Source organism: Gopherus flavomarginatus, chromosome 4, assembly GCF_025201925.1.
Source record: "Gopherus flavomarginatus isolate rGopFla2 chromosome 4, rGopFla2.mat.asm, whole genome shotgun sequence".
NCBI classification, from domain to species: Eukaryota; Metazoa; Chordata; order Testudines; family Testudinidae; genus Gopherus; species Gopherus flavomarginatus.
In genome coordinates, this window is record NC_066620.1 from 169,698,041 (window position 1) to 169,716,086 (window position 18,046).

The 18,046-nt window shown below is 41.6% G+C and overlaps 1 protein-coding gene across 7 annotated transcripts in view; it reads right to left on the minus strand.

Moving 5' to 3' along the window:
• The window catches only part of LOC127049613 (E3 SUMO-protein ligase ZNF451-like), an 81,997-nt gene that overhangs the window by 34,967 nt on the left and 28,984 nt on the right, over nucleotides 1-18,046 (minus strand). For 6 of the 7 annotated variants that reach the window (XM_050950694.1, XM_050950690.1, XM_050950687.1 and 3 more), the window contains 5 exons: nucleotides 11,703-11,814; nucleotides 10,741-10,891; nucleotides 9,012-9,138; nucleotides 4,319-4,475; nucleotides 2,497-2,644 (listed from right to left, as the gene is read on the minus strand). In XM_050950694.1, coding sequence (XP_050806651.1) covers nucleotides 2,497-2,644; nucleotides 4,319-4,475; nucleotides 9,012-9,138; nucleotides 10,741-10,891; nucleotides 11,703-11,814 — 695 coding nt within the window. Of the gene's footprint in view, nucleotides 1-2,496; nucleotides 2,645-4,318; nucleotides 4,476-9,011; nucleotides 9,139-10,740; nucleotides 10,892-11,702; nucleotides 11,815-15,029; nucleotides 15,314-18,046 lie in introns of those variants that run through there. The other variant, XM_050950693.1, reaches the window with a different exon arrangement.

Below are 18,046 nucleotides of genomic sequence, written 5' to 3' on the forward strand. Positions count from 1 at the left end.
AGAAAGATGCCCACTGAATATTCTACATCTAGTGGGTACTTTAAAAGCATCTCATTATACATTTTTAATGCCTCAATAGGCTTGAGAATGGCATACTCTCTCTTGTATCCACGCCAGGGGAGCTTAGGCCCACAGTAGGAGGGGAAAGACTCAAGCTCAAAGGAGAGTCACTTGCATTCAGTGGCACTGGGTTAAGTATGCTTCTCATTTTGTTGGAGGTGAATGTTTGGTAAACTGAAGAGGGATGGCAGCTTGTCTGGGATAGAATAACTCACTTGATTATGAGAGTTTCGCTCTCCTTGCTACTGCTTGGGGGCAAATCCTTTCTCCTGAATGCTATGTTGGAAGGGTCTTTTCCCACTCTAGCTTCTTCTGGAAGTGAGAGGAATTTGGAGTGGGGAAATGAATAATAATACCATCTCATTGCCTGGCAGGAGGAAGTGGTGGGATCATCTCCCTAAACTATACCCACTTTAGATTTATAGGGTGGGAATTCCACACAGCTCTCCTCTCCCCAGAAGCTCCATGACTGTTAGGCCAGTTTGTGCATTGCTATTTTTACATAAGTGACCCATATTCTCCTTTTTCTGATTAACCCTCGGAAAAGGAAGCAGTACATCAGCCACGGAATTCAACTGATCCAGCTGTATGAGCAGCATGAATAGCACTCAATACTAGGCAGTGGTGGCAAAGACAAGTCTTACTGTGGGCTAAAAACCCATTTTTGTGAGATAACTTTGTGGGTGTCGGGAGGGATAGAAGACAGACTGTAGACTCCGTAGTGAAGGGTTAGGACATTTCTAAGAACTCCTGCAGCAAGACAGCTGTTTAGACCAGGGTGGACAAACTTTTTGGCCCAAGGGCCACATCTAGGTGGGGAAATTGCATGCAGGGCCATGAACGTAGGGCCAGGGCAGGGGGTTTGGTTGCAGGAGGGAATGCGGGGTGTGGGGGGGGTGCAGTGTGCAGGAAGGGGCTCAGTGCGAGGGCTTGGGGCAGAGGAGGGGTGCAGGGTGTATGAGGAGGCTCAGGGCAGAGGGTTGGGGTGCAGGAGGGGGTGCACAGTGCAGGAGGGGGCTCAGGGCAGGGGGTTGGGGTGCAGGAGGGGTACAGGGTGTGGCAGGGGGTTGGGGTGCAGGGTGCTGGAGTGGTTTGAGGTGCAGGCTCCAGCCCGGCACCGCTTACCTGGAGTGGCTCCAGGGCAGTAGCGGAACTAAGACAGGCTCCCTGTCTGCCCTGGCCCCGTGCCGCTCCGAGAAGCGGCCAGCATCACGTTCCTGTGGCCCCTGGTGGGAATGGTGGGGGGGGGGGGCGCGGCAAGAAGGCTCTGCGCTTTGCCCCTCACATGTAGGTACCTCCCCCAAAGCTCCCATTGGCCGTGGTTCTCCAGGGCTGCAGGGATGTGCTTTCAGCTGCTTCTGGGAGCGGCACAGGGCCTACAGTGCCATGGGCATGGCAATCCCACAGGCCGGATCAAAAGCCCTGACAGCCTAGATCCGGCCTGTGGGCTGTAGTTTGCCCACCCCTGGTTTGGACTGTAGAAGATGCACCAAACTCCATTCTACATACTACTAGACTCCTGTTCGCCTTATTCTCTCTCTCACTTGGACTACTGTAACCTTTCAGGCCTTTCTTTTTCTGAACATTCTCTCTCATAATGTATCCAAAACGCCTCAGCTAAAATCTTTCCTTTTAAGTAATTCTGACCCTCTTACATGTCTTCCCACACAGAATCCTCTTGTTAGCTTCTCCTCTTCTAACCTACATTCAAGCACCATCTCCTCCCCACCACCAAGGTCCTGTACAGTCGTGCTCTCACTTACATCACTGTTCTCCTTTCCTCCAGTTGCTCCATGTGTCCCTTACGCTCTTTCAAATCCTCTCTTATGGCTCCCTTGCCCTCCTTCATGACTTCAGCTATGCCACCCTCTGTGTTTCGAACAGCCTTCCATTTGCTGTCAAACAAGTCCCCTCCTTAAAACCGACTTTTCCAGGAACACTTCCTTTCTACTTCTCCCTTACCAATAACCCTCTTTTGAGTCTCCTTTCTTGAAAGACTGTCCCATCTTGTACCTGTATCTTGCGTATGCTCTCTGGCTGGGAACACATATTACTCAGTGAAGCACTTATATATAGTGCCACAATCTTACTATGATTTTAATTTAAATTGTACATAACAGTTAGCCTGTGACCCATTTAAAAATACAGTATGTGTTTTCCAGATCTAAAACTATTAGAATCACAACCTCAAATACTTATAACATTTTAATGGCCCTATGGTATTCCCTGCATCACCCCAGGCATTAGCAGTGACTGAAACACAATCCACCATCATCCCATTCAATTATCTGGGGAAAATGAGGAAAAAGGTGGAATTTGTGAGGAGTTTGATGCCTAACTACTGTACTGGGTTACTAGATATTTAAAAACCTCAGAGAAACAATACATATCTATGCAGTCAAGTTCATTGTATATAGACAATAGACTCTCACAAACCTGAAGTGAGCTGTTAGCTCCATATGCGAACGTAACTTCTGGTGGCAGGACGTGCACTTCACTTGGAATGGGACCTCTTTACATAAAGCTATAAGAAGTTTCTTTGCATATGATGGGAAAGATAAAGGAAGCGGTGTTCCACTTTCATCTGCAATATGAGATGGTATAAAATGAAGCCACATATTTCAAAGTCAACATGTAGTATTTTATCTCTTAGAACACAGCTATTAACAATACGTTCCTTGCCAATCATTATGACCATGTCACCTCATCCCATTTAAATTCCACCACTTGCTCCCTCTCCAACCCTTTTCAAATTCAAGCTTCTTGCTGCTCTCATCAAGGACCTTATCAACTCCCCTCCTGCCCTTATTAATGCATTTTAACAAAAAAAAGGTATATAATGTGTAGGGAAAAAAATACGCCATAATACATTTAACAAGCTTTTACATGTTTTGATTGCCTCCATCTCTCCCATCTTTCATAGTACTTCCTTCTTAGATTTTAAACATTATGGGGCAGGAGGATTGGTGAATATGAGCACAAAGTCTAACATGTTGCCAGCGTACAGAATGAAAATAATAGTTTCTAATATAAAACGAATAGGAATAGTTTATAATGATGGCCACAAAGATTTTCATACATCAAAGAGGCAACAAAGGCGATCGTTTTTCCCCTTGCAGTTCACCTTTCATATATTTAAGTAGTAACAACCAGTGAGAAGAGCATTTTCTGGCAGCTGAGGCCAGGTCCAGAAGCATTAACTGCCTGACATGGAGGCCAATATTGCTATTATTAACTACAAAGATATATAAATTCAAAGAAAGAAGCTGAGTAGTCAAGCATTTATGTATTTAAATATTTAAAGTTGGATTGTATCTGATGAAGGATATTGTCTCCTCTTTACATTATTGGTCTTTTCATGGCAGTTAAAGAACAGTAAAAAAACAAATTTGAAGACGGGAGGCCTGATTTTCAGAGGTGATAAACAGCTGCAGCTCTCATGGGCCTCACACAGGCCCGTTAGATTTAGAATACATATCATGAGTCAGTCAACAGCTTCATTGTTGAGTGGTAAGATTATGAAACAGGTGACTGTACCAAATCACAATGGATTCCTTATGACCATATGAACCTTAAAGTGCAGTTCTACCATGAAAAATAGCTATATTAATATGGTGACTTCTTATTCAACTAGTCAACTCTCCATTCGTATATTCAGATTCTTATTCATTTATTTTGTCACAAAATAAGTGCTTACTTCTTATTCCTTGTGTTAGAACTTGGACACATTGAATGGATAACCGAATCATTTCTTGTGCATCAACATAACTGATGCCTAAGTTCCAATCTTTACACCTCTGCAAGCATACCTAAGACAATGGAGTTTCACAGATATCACTGAGGGTCTGATATGGCCTGCTAAACTTTGTTACTGGTGGTGTGTGACTAGGACAAAATCCAGCTTGACTTTTAGAGCCCAGCCTTATTTTGGAAGGTCTGCTGGTTAGAAAAAAAAAAATTGTATTTAAAATGGAGCAAATTTGATATGAAAATCAGGGAGAGACACAGAAATACGGAATTCTAGGCCTTTTTATACAATCTCTATCAGAATAGAACAACATATTAACAAAACATTAATCTCAAATGAAGATAACCTGGTAAATCTACACAGTTTGTGTATCTTTTCCTCAATTTCAGACATATTGAAAGAAATAAATGTTTTTTCTTTAATTCAAAGCTGAAAACACAATCGCTCACATGGCATAGATGCATTATCAAAAAGACCTAAAAAAGATGCTACATTCAAATTACAACATACCACTCAATTTAAAAACCTGAAGGAAGTGATTCTTTCCAGACATATGCTGCAGGCATTCATCTCTTATGCTGAAAAGGAGGAAGCAGTATGGACATGCAAAGCACTGAATAAGCTGTGGAAGAAGATTTCTTTTATGCCCATCATCTTTTTCATTTATCTGAAAAATAAAACTAATCTGGTTAGTAAAAGAATCAACCTAATTATAAAAATATTTATTTTGCATTTAATAAACACACATATTTTAATGCATATTAGAGATTCTTTATACTTTTATTAAACTTTCTAAAAAACTTTGAACAGAGTTATAGTCTCCATACTGCAGTCCAGGTGAGATTATGAATTCAATGGAAACTTGAGGCAATGAGTTAAAAGTTTGCTTTGACTTTACTTTTTTTGTGAAGTCATATTATTGTGTAAATATTATATGATTTATATTAAAAAAAAATCTATGGTGAAAAAAAGTTACAGTTGCAAACTCAAGCATTCAAAAGTTAGGAAGCACCAGAATTAAGGTTGGTTATTCAACCTTAAGCCTGCCCCATTGTGCATTATAACATAGTCTCTAATTACATGATCATATTATTCCTCCCTTCACTCGGACCTCTACAACATTCAGTGCACAGGATAGAGGATGCTCTCTGAAAGCTATACAAAATTTTGTTTCATCCTCATTGTTCCATTTTTATTGCACACTATTCAAATCTAGTACTCACTACCGAATTATTGATTTCCTCATGGTCTTTTCCATAGCACTCATTAACCATGAATGTTTCACTAACATTAATGAATTTGCTTTCATGAAATCCTTGTGAGGTAGGAAGATATTATTCCCATTTCACAGATGGAGTGGGGTACTAAGGCACAGAGATTAAAGGCAAAATTGTCAGAAATTACAACTAATTTTGGGTGCTCACTTTGAGATGCACAGGGCTTGATTTTTCACTACTTAGCATTTTTATAGTACTTCATATATTTAAGGTATAGCTCCCTTTAATTTAGTTGGCATTGTGGGCATTTCTTCTAAACTGGCCCCAGAATCTCATGTTGGTCACTCAGAAAATAAGGACAACACAATTAGTGACCACTCTATGAAAATTTTGGTGTGGTAGAGATGGGGAAAAAAATCCAGTTCTCCCAGGTAGGATGCATCTGCATAAACCCACAATACCACCCTGTCTCGTCCCAGAATCCCTTGCCTCAGTAACTACACATCTTCCAACTTTTGCAACAAACGAAAAAGGAGTTCTACGAAAAACCTCATTCACTACACAACCCAGAATTACTCCCTGAGCACCATCCGTTCTCTGCACTGAATGAAGCAGGGCTTCTGATCACGTAATTAAAGGGAGTTATCAAAATGCACAAGGGGACCAAATTAAGGTTGCTCAGGCAACCCTTTTCCCTCACCGCTCCAGATCTGCATAAAGCTGCTCCCATTGCATGCTGCCTAGGCAACAGGGGGCACTGAGTGGACAAGAAAGAGTGTCTCCCCAGTTTGAGTTCCTGTATCTGGCATCACAGTGATTCTAGGTGGCTGGGAGGAGCAAGGAAAATCCTGTTCAGTCCTTGCAAACCTGAGCAAAGCATGCCTGTGCAACTGGTATCTAGAATGGCAGAAAAAAAAATTGAAGGATCATAATTTGGCCAAGTTTTGGTACATTCTTAAGTAATGCTGTGGATGTTGTTTGTGACTTGATACGATGTGCTATCATGCTTAGAGAAGGAAGAACTCCGGCAGATTCAGAATAAATAGCAATACATCAAGATAACTATCTCGAAAGTGTCTGAGCAGAAATCGTGGCTCCCTTGAATCTATTTGCGAAGGAGATGAACAGCCTGGGTGACATTCAAAATTACTTAGTCTTATCCAAGTAGAAGGCCAGCACCCTTCTAACATCCAGAGTACGAAAACAGGACCCCTGCAGAATTGTGTGGCTTCACGAAAAACATCGATAGATGAATAGATTGGTTAAGGTGGAACTCCGAGAAAGCCTTAGGTAATAATTTAGGATGTAGGCATAATGCAGCATTATTCTTGAAACATTCTGTACAAGGGAGGAGGGGGTGGAAAACTGGAATCAAGACACTAATCTCCCTAACTCTACAGCTGACATAATGGCTATTGAAAAAGCTGTCTTCACAGACAAATGGAGTAGAGAGCATGTTGCCATACATTTGTAGTTGAGTGTCAGGTTGAGGTCCCAGATCAGGGTGGAGTCTCTAGTCTGGTGGTGGAGATTCCTGACACCCTTAACAAACCTACACGATACAGGATGAACAAATATGGAAAACCACTCTATATCAGATGAAAAGCTGATATTGCAGCCAAATGGACCTTAATTGAGCTAATAACCCTGATTTCTTCAGATTCATCAGACAGATAATCCAGTATGACTGAAAGAGGCATAGATCCAGGCAGGAAGTGGCAATGACAGCATCAATGGGAGAATCTCCTGTTTCTGAAGGGAAGTAGTACAGGCTGACATTTTTCTAGTATTCAATAACTCTTGTTGCACTTCTTCAGAGGAAAAGGATTTTAACCCTGCAAACTATCAAAGAGCCACACCCAATGCTGGAGAACTCCTAGATTGGGGTGAAGCACGTGACCCACATCCTTTGACAGGTGATAAGCAGTGGTCTTGAGAAGTGGATGTACACAAAGGTGAAGCAGGTAAGGGTATCACACTGGTTTCTGCTTATAGATCCAACCTAGCTGAGTCGGAGAGAATGCAAAGAACACACTCTGCTTCCAGGACAGAAGGAATCCCCCACAAAAACAGCAGCTCAGACTTTCTCCTGAGCCAAAAAGAGGACACTTGTTCCTGGAGGTTGCATAGAGACCCAACTCTGGAAGACCCCCTGCTTTTTGAAGGGCTTGAGCCTAGGTCCAATTGTAGTCCTGTGAGAAGTGCCTGCTGAGAACACTGGCTGTGCTATTCTGAATGCCTTGGAGGTAGACTACTGAAATTTGGATCTGATGAGCTATGCACCAGTTCCATAGCTTCGGTGCTCAGAGAGGGCAATCTCCTCCCTGTTTTTGATACACAACACACAGGATATGTTGACCGTCATGACTCTGATTGATTCACCATGATGATGTAGGAAATGGAGGCAGTTGTTCCTGACAGCCCTGAGCTCAAACAAATTGATGTGGAGATGTCCTGAGTTGTTCATCTGACCTAAGTCACAAGAGCACTGAGATGAGCTCCCCACCCCAACAGTGATGCATCTGTTGTTCAAGTCAGTGATGGAGTTGGGCAGAAGAAGGGAACACTCGCACAGATGTTGAGTTGATATTTCCACCAATGCAGGGAGTTCCTCACCTGTAGAAGAACTGTCACCTGTCTGTCCAAAATATCTCTGAGAGAAGAATAGATCATTCTGAGCCAAAAAGCAACAGAGGTGTTCCCTCGCATGTGGGTCATGTGTCCCAGGAGCTGAAGACATTTCCTTGCAGCGGTCCGTGGACTCCCCTGAATTGTCTGTAGCAAATCTGACAAGGTTACAAACCTGTCTAAGAGAAGATAGTCGCTGTCTGTCAAAGTGTCCAAAGAAGCCCCTTTATCTTCTTTATGGAATCAACATGGATTTTGTTACATTTAGCTGAAGACCCAACTCTTCAGAGCAAGGGCTGTCCAGGCGAAAGATAGAACTGCTTTGTAACAATGGCCAGTGTTTCTAGCTGGCAGGGGCAAATATCAGCCAAAGCCAGGACTGTTGGTCCTTGGAGAACTTTCTCCGGTTTTGACTGGATTTCCTTTACCCTGTGTTGACTGGCTCTTGGCTCCAACCCTCCCCTCCCTCACAGTCACATCACCTCAGCTTCATTCTGCCCATGTCCACTTCTCCTGTCCTCCCTGCCTGCCCTTTTCCATTTTTCTGATCCCCTTCTAAAAAATAAAATATTGTGGAACTAACATGACCTTTGGCATCTTCACACTGTTCATTCTGCTGGTGAGTCACGCACCCCCTTCACTATGCTGGACTGTGTTTTTTCTGTTTTTAGAGTATCTAGCACAAAGTCTCCTGATCCATGACTAGGGCTCCTGAGTGCGAAGATAATTTGAATAAATGAATAAATCAATAAAAGGAGTGTGGGAGAAAGACTGGGATAAATGACTTGCTTAGTTTTTCCTCATGTAACAAGCCAATTGACTTACATTCAGTAAAAAATTAATACTCATGAATTCTTTGGAATTCCCTTCCTTCCGCAGACCAAATTGAGTTCAAGGCCCAATCTAGTGGGATACAAAGATCAATTAGTGGTGGTCCATGGAGGTATCAGTGGAGTAAGGATAGATAATGTCAGAATCACCATAGTTGCTTCTCTTTTCCATTGTTTTCCCTCCTTTTTAGCAGTCTGCTTCTTCTCCTTCCCTCACTAGTCTGTACTGTCAGCATCAGGAAAGATGGGGCAGGAAAAAAGTTTTCAAGCCAGGTGAACCAATTTTTACATCACACTTGAAATGAAAATCACAACTTAATTGTTAAGTTTTATGGCAATATATACAGAAATGTTTTCAGGATAATTTGAACTCTAAGCAACACCATCACAATAAAAATTCTGTAAGTTAGGAAGGTTCAGTGAATCAGAGGCAAAGGTAGGTTAAAATGCAAGATTGTCTGTAGTTATAATTTTTCTAAGTCCTACATAATATTCAGGTCAGGTGAATACCTATCCATAAGTTCTTGCCTTAGATAAAAGGTGATCACTATACTGCTGTGAGGTGACAAATCTTTTGCAGCATACCACACAGGCAACAGCATTAGTTGGAGGTCCATGCAGTGTAATTGCTGGGTCACATGGAGAATGATCAAACCTATAAAAGAAAAAATAAGCAACATCATTAGCCCACTCTGTAAGTAACATAACAGGGGGTTTTGAGAGAAAAGATTTATTGTGTGATGTAATATTTGAAGAATCAGGCAAAACCACAATCCAACACTACTGACTTTCCATTAAAGCAGTGAACATGACAAGACATTTTAATATATAGCTTCATTTAATATTGGCCATGTCAATTCAAATGTTTGTCAAAGATGTGGTCACAATGGAAGTATCTTCACTTTAATGGTCAATTGGAGAGGGAAAAAACAGAAGTGCTTAACCAGGGGAAGAAACCCCCATTTTGAATTTTAATACAACTGCAGAAAGAAATACAGTAACTCCTCACTTTAAGTCGCCCCGGGTAACACTGTTTCGTTGTTGACCAATTAGGGAACATACTCATTTAAAGTTGTGCAATGCTCCATTCTTACGTTGTTTGGTTGCCTGCTTTCTCCACAGCTAGCAATCTCCCTAAGTCCCCTCTCCCCGCCCAGTGCCTCCCGCATGCCAGCAGACCTCGCGGATCAGCACTTTTCCCCTTCTCCCCCGCCCATGGCAATCAGCTGGCTTGCGGCATTTCAGGGGCAGGAGGGAGGGGAGAGGAGTGAGGACTCGGCACACGGGCTCCCCCTTCCCTCCCCATCACTGCAAGCCAGCTGATTGCCCTAGGCAGAAGGCTAGGGGGAGGGAAGGGGAACCAGCGCAACCAGTCTTCGCTCCTCCGCACTCCCTCCTGCCCCCTAAACACCATAAGCCAACTGATTGCCCCAGGCAGGAGGGAGGGGGAAGGAGGACTCCGCATGCAGGCTCCTCCTGCCAGCAGCAATCAGCTTGCTTGTAGCGTTTAGAAGGGAGGGGAGGAGCCAGGATACAGCATGGGAAGTAAAGGGGGAAGAGGTGGGGGGGGAGAAGAGGCAGGTCAAGGATGGAGGCTTGGGAGAAGGGGGAGAGTGGGTGTGCTGAGGGTTGACCCCTCCCCCCCATCTCTGATGCTTGCAGAGTAGGGAAAGCTGCCGTTGCTGTGCAATGTGCTTCCCCTAGCCTACAGCACACTCAGCCTTCTTGCTGCCTCATCTCCAGTGCCAGTGGGCTGTGCCTGTGTAGGGTAAGGCAGGGGCACCTCCCAACTGTAGTAATGTACTGTATGTACAGTATGTTTGTAAACACACAGCACGTACACACTACTCTTCTCCCCCTCCCCCCTCAGCATAGTATTAAATTGCTTAGTTACAAATTGTTTAAAATGTATATAATGCCTTTTGGCTGGCAAAAAAAAAAATAATTCCCTGGAACCTAACCCTCCCATTTACATTAAATCTTATGGAGAAATTGGATTCGCTTAATATCGTTTCACTTAAAGTAGCATTTCTCAGGACCATAACTACAACATTAAGTGAGGAGTTACTGTACTGGAAAGTTCCTTGGATCAAGTCTGCATAACATCTGTAATAATATATTGACATCCTCCTTCCCCAAGGAACATTGGGATTACAGGGCAGGACGACAGAAATTTGATGCAACGTAAAGCACAGTGCCCTAGAATTAAGACGGGTCAGTGGTGTTCTTTATTCTGATCTATGATTAATGTCCTTACCTTTTCAGGTGACCTAACAGAAGATGACCATTATCAAACTTTCTGTTGCAGTGCATTACAGGACATAAAATGGGATTGCTGTTGATTGGTGTTTGGCCGGTTCTGTGGGGCACAGCTTTTCTTCCCATGTTAATGGTGCCTGGTTTGAGACCTAGATTGTAGAGCAAAATACGTAAGTACATACAATTTTGATTATATTTCAGACGACTTTTCTTTTTTTAAATCAAATATCCAAGGCCCAGATTATACTGGCAATACAATATAAACTAGTCAAGCTGCACAAGAGGAAGTTTGATCTCTTTAAGGTTTTCCTAATCCCACTACTTAGAAGATTAGTTTTACATTTTTCAATTGTTATGAGAAAAATGTTATTTCTACACTGCATAAAGCTAACCTCTATTCAATCTACACCATATGATTTAGTAGCGTTGCTCTTTGAAATCTCCTTTGAACTTCCTTGTGTCTGAAGTGTACTTACCAACACTTACATTTATATAGAGACAAATATTTCCCTATTGGGTCTCCTACTAGTGACAATCACACAATATAAAGTTTTCCATGCAACCATTCTGCCTTTGCAAGTAGCTATGTTACCGCAGTATTCTTACCACTGGGAACATATTAAAGTTAACTGGCTGCAAAAGCATTTGAGAGAATTCTTACAGCAACCACTGTAAGAGAAATTTTAAATGCCACACTGCACAAAATTGGTATTGGAGGATCTCTGGGGAGTCATGTATCTGTTCATTGCTGACATTGTTAATGCAATAACTGGGTGATTTACTGTGTAATATAACATTTAGAAACCAATATTGGCTGAAATAAAAGTGGTGTAAAACACATGTTGCCGATAGTTCTTTGACTTCATTTTACTGGAGCAATATTCACTGCTCTTATGAGTATTCATTGTTCAACAGTTGTGAGTGCCATATTTTAAATTCCCACCCTTTCTAATTAAATACCTGGCATTTTTAGCCACTGGTCTACACACAGTCTTGCTGCTTCTGTGTCACTATGTCCCCGGATAAATTCCAGCTCCTGCAATCCATGAGCATGCTGGGAGTCCACTTTTTCCTAAAGAGTGAACAGATTAGATAAAAAGACAACCAATTTATTCTGATTAGACACACTGAATTAGCCCATGTTAACACTCAGTACTCAAATGTGGATGAAAGTTTGATTTACAAGGAGGAGCCTAGAATAGATATATTCTATTGTATAATTGTCAGTGGAATGTAGGTGTTCGAACCAAGGTAAATGAATGACTTGTGGTTAATTTCCATATCCCCAGTGAGATACGCTCTTGAAATCTGACACACTCATTCATTATTGGCTACTGAATACAGGAAAAACCACCTCAATCTGACTGCCAGCCTTTCCATCACCTATCAACACTGCCACCATCTGTGGTACACTCACCATACGGAATTTTCTCACCTAAAATCCATTATAGAGAACTTGTGACTTCAAATGACCTTCATTTCTTCTGTGAGACAGACATATTAGTTACGAAACTCTCAATTTGGAGAAATTAAGATCAGAAGTCAAAAACTTCATTTCATGCTTCTTAGCTCAGAAAATTATCTAAGGAAAGCGAATACACTGCAGCTGTCAGTACTGACAGAATATAATCCTGCTACGGAATTGGCTATTTAGGTTTTTATATAACACCTATCATGGTGTCAGAGTGCTCTGCAGAGGAGAAGAAAAGTAAAACTTATAAATAACCTAGTGATGGTATACTGCTCTTCCTCAGTGATATAATTACATCTACAATTATTTGAAAGGTGTAAACACCAAGGAAAGAGCAGAATTATTTGGGGCTGCATAGTGGGGTATAACTAACAGTAATAGGATATAAGAAAGACGGAAAAAGGGAAAACTTACACTGTTGGTAAATAGTAGGAGAATCTTCCTGACATCAAATGCCTGAGGTTGTTTACACCAAAAAGTTGCACTGGAAACATTTCCCGTCCACTCCTTTTGAATCTACCTACCTCTATTTCTGTCGGAGATATGTTGGTGTAAAGGCAGTATGGCTGCACTGCCATTCTGATATAACTACACTGATTAATTTAGTCTTCCTCATTGCTATGTGATACTGCATTGGTTCAGATCTGAAGAGACCTGTCTGGCACCTGTCTGTACTCCACTGCTTCACGGTAATCTGGACTAGATGTCCTCCTTCTATTTAAAGGACACATCTGAGAGTCCAAAAGTCTCTATTTTGGACTTGCTTTTTGGTGCAAGAGCACAGATCCTGAAGCTGCTGCCACTACTAAGGTTTGTGTTTCTGTGCAGTGCCATAGAGAGGTTCGACACTCTCTTATCCTCTTGGGAGAGGAGCACATCCAGACTCCTCTCTACAAAAGCGCTAAGATTTAATTGCAGCCATCACAACAAATGAAGGACTTGGTTACTCCCGGGGCAATTTCCTGTGCTGAAGCAAAGACAAGAAGCTGTGATAAAAACCTGTATAACACAGCTGTATGGCAGCTCATATTACATATGGGTCTATTCTGAACAGCAGGATATGATAATCCCTGCTTATACTCCACAGTCTCATTGGGGGCTGCAAGCAAGCCAAAATGGTAGGGGTCTGAACATCCCTGGACCAGAGAGGATGCCAAGTCCCCTAAATAACTAGGGCTTCCTTGAGACATTAGACAGCTCAGCAGCAACAGACAATGCTGATGAGGGGAACTCATCTTGTAAATGTCATTTTAATCAATATGCCCCATTGGCCTGGGTTTTGATGAGTCCCAGGCACCACCTTCTAGATGCTGACTGCATAATGCCATATCTTCGTAATCAGGTGAATTTAGCTACAGGAAAGGGCAGAAATATCCCTATTTTCCCTGCCTCCATTCTTTCCCCTCCCCAATAGATTGGTCTCTAAAACAAAGCAAACAAAAACAACCATCCTCATCCCATTATCCACTACATCCTGACACTGGTTAGGCTCCCCACCTCTCACAAACATCATGTGGCCAGGCACAAAATGGCATGAAAGCAGCTGGAAACATATGGTAAAAACACACATCACATCAAAATCCTGTTTATCATGATCTCTCACTGGCCAAGGCATTTCATCACAATTTGGACATTGCCCTGAGCAGATGTGGAATTTACAGGATTTAATACATTTATCATAGATAAAAAGACATCTGAGTTATACAGGTTATAAAATGCAACTGAGGGTATGTACTTGTAATGCACAAATCGGTTATTGAAAAGACATACCAAGCATTGGAATGGTGCATGTAACAGGCTACATATTAAGGTAGCTCTTGTATCCCACACTCCACACCAGTACCAGGAGTTGGACCAGTGGCTGTTTCTTCTTTTTAAAGAAATATATTATGTGGTCAATTCTTTACAAGTCCAAGGGTGCTTATAAGAAAAGTATATGCCTGTATCATGAGCACCTTGGATATCCTGCAGTATCCTTTGAAGGGAAGAGGTTCTTCTGGTTGGTTTTGTTTTGTTTGAGTATTATCAATAAAGGTTTCTTTTTCATGAGAAGTCTGAAATGCTGGCTTCCAGACTTGTAGATCATTTTTCAAACATATTTCAGTGGCTTTGAAAAAACTCACATTAGTCTAGCCATGGAAGATTCAAGTATTCCCCAACCAAGCAATTTTTTGGACACAGCGGGAAGGGATTGTGAGGAATTTGACTCCAAATTCCACAATTACTATGGGCTTTAATACATATTCCTCAATATTCTGAGAAAGTTACTTTGAATGTAGAGAACTTCATACCAGCAGTAAACACTGCTGCTGAGGTATCTACCCACAATACAACACACACGCATCACTACAGAGCAGCACAGCATGGAAACAGTGCTTTACAGGCAAAGTAGCTGAAATTGGTGCACACACAGCAGTGTGGATTCAGACCTCTTAATTACATAATGCAACTTTCTCATGCAAACAAGGCCTATGATGTAGTACATTCTCCCCTATGAAGTAATGGACACCATATCCCCGGAGATTTTTAAAACTAGACTGGACAACATACACCTCTACCTCGATATAATGCTGTCCTTGGGAGCCAAAAAAATCTTATCACGTTATAAGTGAAACTGCATTATATTGAACTTGCTTTGATATACCGGAGTGCGCAGCTCCGCCCCCCCGGGAGCACTGCTTTACCGCGTTATGTCCGAATTCATGTTATATCGGGTCGCGTTATATCGGGGTAGTGGTGTACTAGAAAATATATTGGAGTGAATAATCCTGCACTGGTAGGATAATTTGTCATAACCATAATGAGAAATTTCTTACCTGATAATTCTGTAAGGAGCTTCTCTCCTCATTCATAGGTAATGCCTCCATCTGTGGAATCAGGAGGCAGTCCAACACTGTTGCTGGAGGCTCCAGAACTAGAGTCCCACTTTTCAGGTCAGGCCACCAAGAGAGAGTTCTTCAAAGCTGTATTAACTCTCAAGCAACCAATTCTTAGTGTTAAGACAACAACGTGATACACTGTATTAATTAACCTTTAGGCAATTGTGTTCATGTCATCTTTAGAAAAAAAATTCAATTTGTTCAACTATATTTTCCAAACTACAAGGGTAGGCTGAATGAGGTCAGAGCATGCTAGCAGAAAATGATCAGGTAAGAAACATCTCAACTAACAGGGGTTAGCCTGACATAGCTACGTGGATTTTTCATACCCCTTAAAGATGTAACTATGCAGATAAGTTTTCAGTGTAGACCAGCCCTCACTATGCTCTCCACACTGTGACGCTGGCATCCATAGACATTATACAGGAGTTTAAAGTGAACATGGGTTGGCTTTCAGCATGTTTGTACTTATCTGCCCACAAAGGGACATACAGGTGTGATCTGAGAAAAGCCATGAGAATGACTAAAGGATTAGTTAATATGCCCAAGAGTGACAGACTCAAGGAGATCAATCTATTCAGCTTAATAAAGAAAATATTAAGGAGTGACTTCATCAGAGTTTATAAGCATCTACATGGTGTACAAATTTGATAACTGGCTCTTCAGTCTAGCAGACAAAGGTATCACAAGAGCCAATGGCTAGAAGTTGAAGCTACACAAATTCAGTCTGAAAACAAGACACACATTTTTAATAGTGAGGGTAATCAATCACAGGAACAATATACCAAGAGTCATAGTGCATACGCTATCACTGGCAATTTTTAAATCAAGATTAGATATTTTCCTCAAAGAAATGTTCTAGTTCAAACAGGAATTATTTCAGGGAAATTCTATGACCTGTGTAATATATGAGGTAAGAACAGAATAGATTAGCCAAATTGTCATTTCTGGCCTTAGAATCTATGAAACTATGAGAATAATTTCTAATTCTGTACTGGATCATGCGTGTGGTTCTCTGTCCTCATAAGGAATTTCAGGAGGCAGATTTTGAGAAACACCATTTAAGAGATGGTACTGCTGCATGGCACCAGCAATGTTAGAACTGGAGATAATTAGATATGGATGATCACTGCCAGCAGGTGACTAATGTGATGAAGGGTTGGATCTCTGTATACCTTTACTATGGTGGTAAAATTATGGAAAGAATCATGCCTATATTGCCCCGTAGGTGAGTAATTCTTTGCACTGGGTTCAAACAGTTCTTCCTGATTTTGAACAGCTGGTAGATATGAACCCCTTCCAGCATCTGGCCAGTTATGAATGAATCTGTTTCTTTGGAGAGGGCACTTTTTGGGATGTGGTCCCTGAATGGATATAGATATGTAACTTGTGAGTGGAGCCTTGCTGTTTCTACTAACTGTAGAATGCATTTAGAGGGTCGATTCAAAGGAAAAGTCTTGTACACAAAAAGGATGATTTTGTTTTTGTCAGCCTGAGGATTTTGTTGGTTTGGGAAAATAATTCCCTAGAAGCTTCTGCTTCAGATTCTTCTCTTTGCTAGGGAAACAGTTTCTTTGATAGTCTTGGTGCTGGCAGCAACCAATGTATAGCTATGCTCGCTTTGAAAGTGACTATCAAGGCACCTCAGCAATCTCAACTGCTAATTCTCTAATGTTTCCCAGAACAGATCTTTGCCTGCAAATTTAGATGCGTAAAGTATCTACTTATGATGATTGATTGGTATTGCTGGGTGTGATTCCTTGTAGACAGAATTCTGAGCCCACTGATCTTGTCTCAAATTAGTCTGATCAAGACAGAACTCTAGACATCTCACTTCAAGCAAGGATCAGACCCCACACGATGAGCCATATATTTGTCATGCAATAGGCTCTATTTAATGAAGTACAGGAAAAACTTTTGGACTGAATGGCTATAGCTGAGGCTTTGAAATTGCTGTGCAGTGTGTCCACATTTTGGTGGTGCCGGGGATCTCCTGGTAGCAAGTCCTCTTCTGAAGCTGTGGCTGTATTTCAATGGCGGAGCTACTGCTTCACCAATCTTAGGTTCCCAACATTTATGAAATTTTTTAAATGCAACATTTTAGTTTAACATTAGTTAAAATGGGCTGAAAATATCAGGCAGTATGGTCACAAAGGCAAGGCACTTCTGAATTCAGTAAGAATTTAGATGTGCACAGAACAGACAGGACTGGTTTCCGCATGGTTACAGAACTGCAGTAAAGTGGAACAATTTTCAGCTTGTATGATTGGAAGATGTCTGGATCCATATTATAAGACTGACCTACATAAATGAGGAAAAGTTGAGGTGCCTTTATTATTCTTTTGTTCCATTCTTTGTTTCTATGGGAAATTTGCCAGTGCAATATCACCCTTTTCCTTTTAAACAAACAAAACTAAAAAAAAAAAAAAAAATGGTAATGGCTGTTGAAAATAGCAATTCCAGTCCTAGTTAGCACTGGGAAGACCCCAGCATTTGTTGCTCAATTTTATCCTACTTTTTCTACAGCAAATTACAGTGGATCAGCATATTTGATTTGGGAGAAATGAAGTAATAGTTGCCCAAATTGAGCTTGAGCACTCCTGAATTTTGAGGGTGTTCAAATCTGGAAGGCACGTGCTAGATTCCCTTTCTGAATATTAGATACATCTGGAAAGGAAAAAGTCAATGTCTATTTTCATGGCTCAGAAGTGGAAATCCTCCTGTACTGTATCTGAAGCTGCCCAGGTTCTCTAGTAGAGCCACCCCTCCCTTACTTTTCATTTTAACTTCTAGCGGGATCCACATACCTCCCTTGCTAGGCTTCAGATAGAGGGGTGCACTGTCCATTTAGTCCACCCAGTTCCTTCTTTTGGGGAAGCCAGGCAAGGTCACACCAGCATCCCTAAGCCAGTCTAGGGAAGTCTTTTGAGGGTGCTATCTGGGCCAAAGCCTTC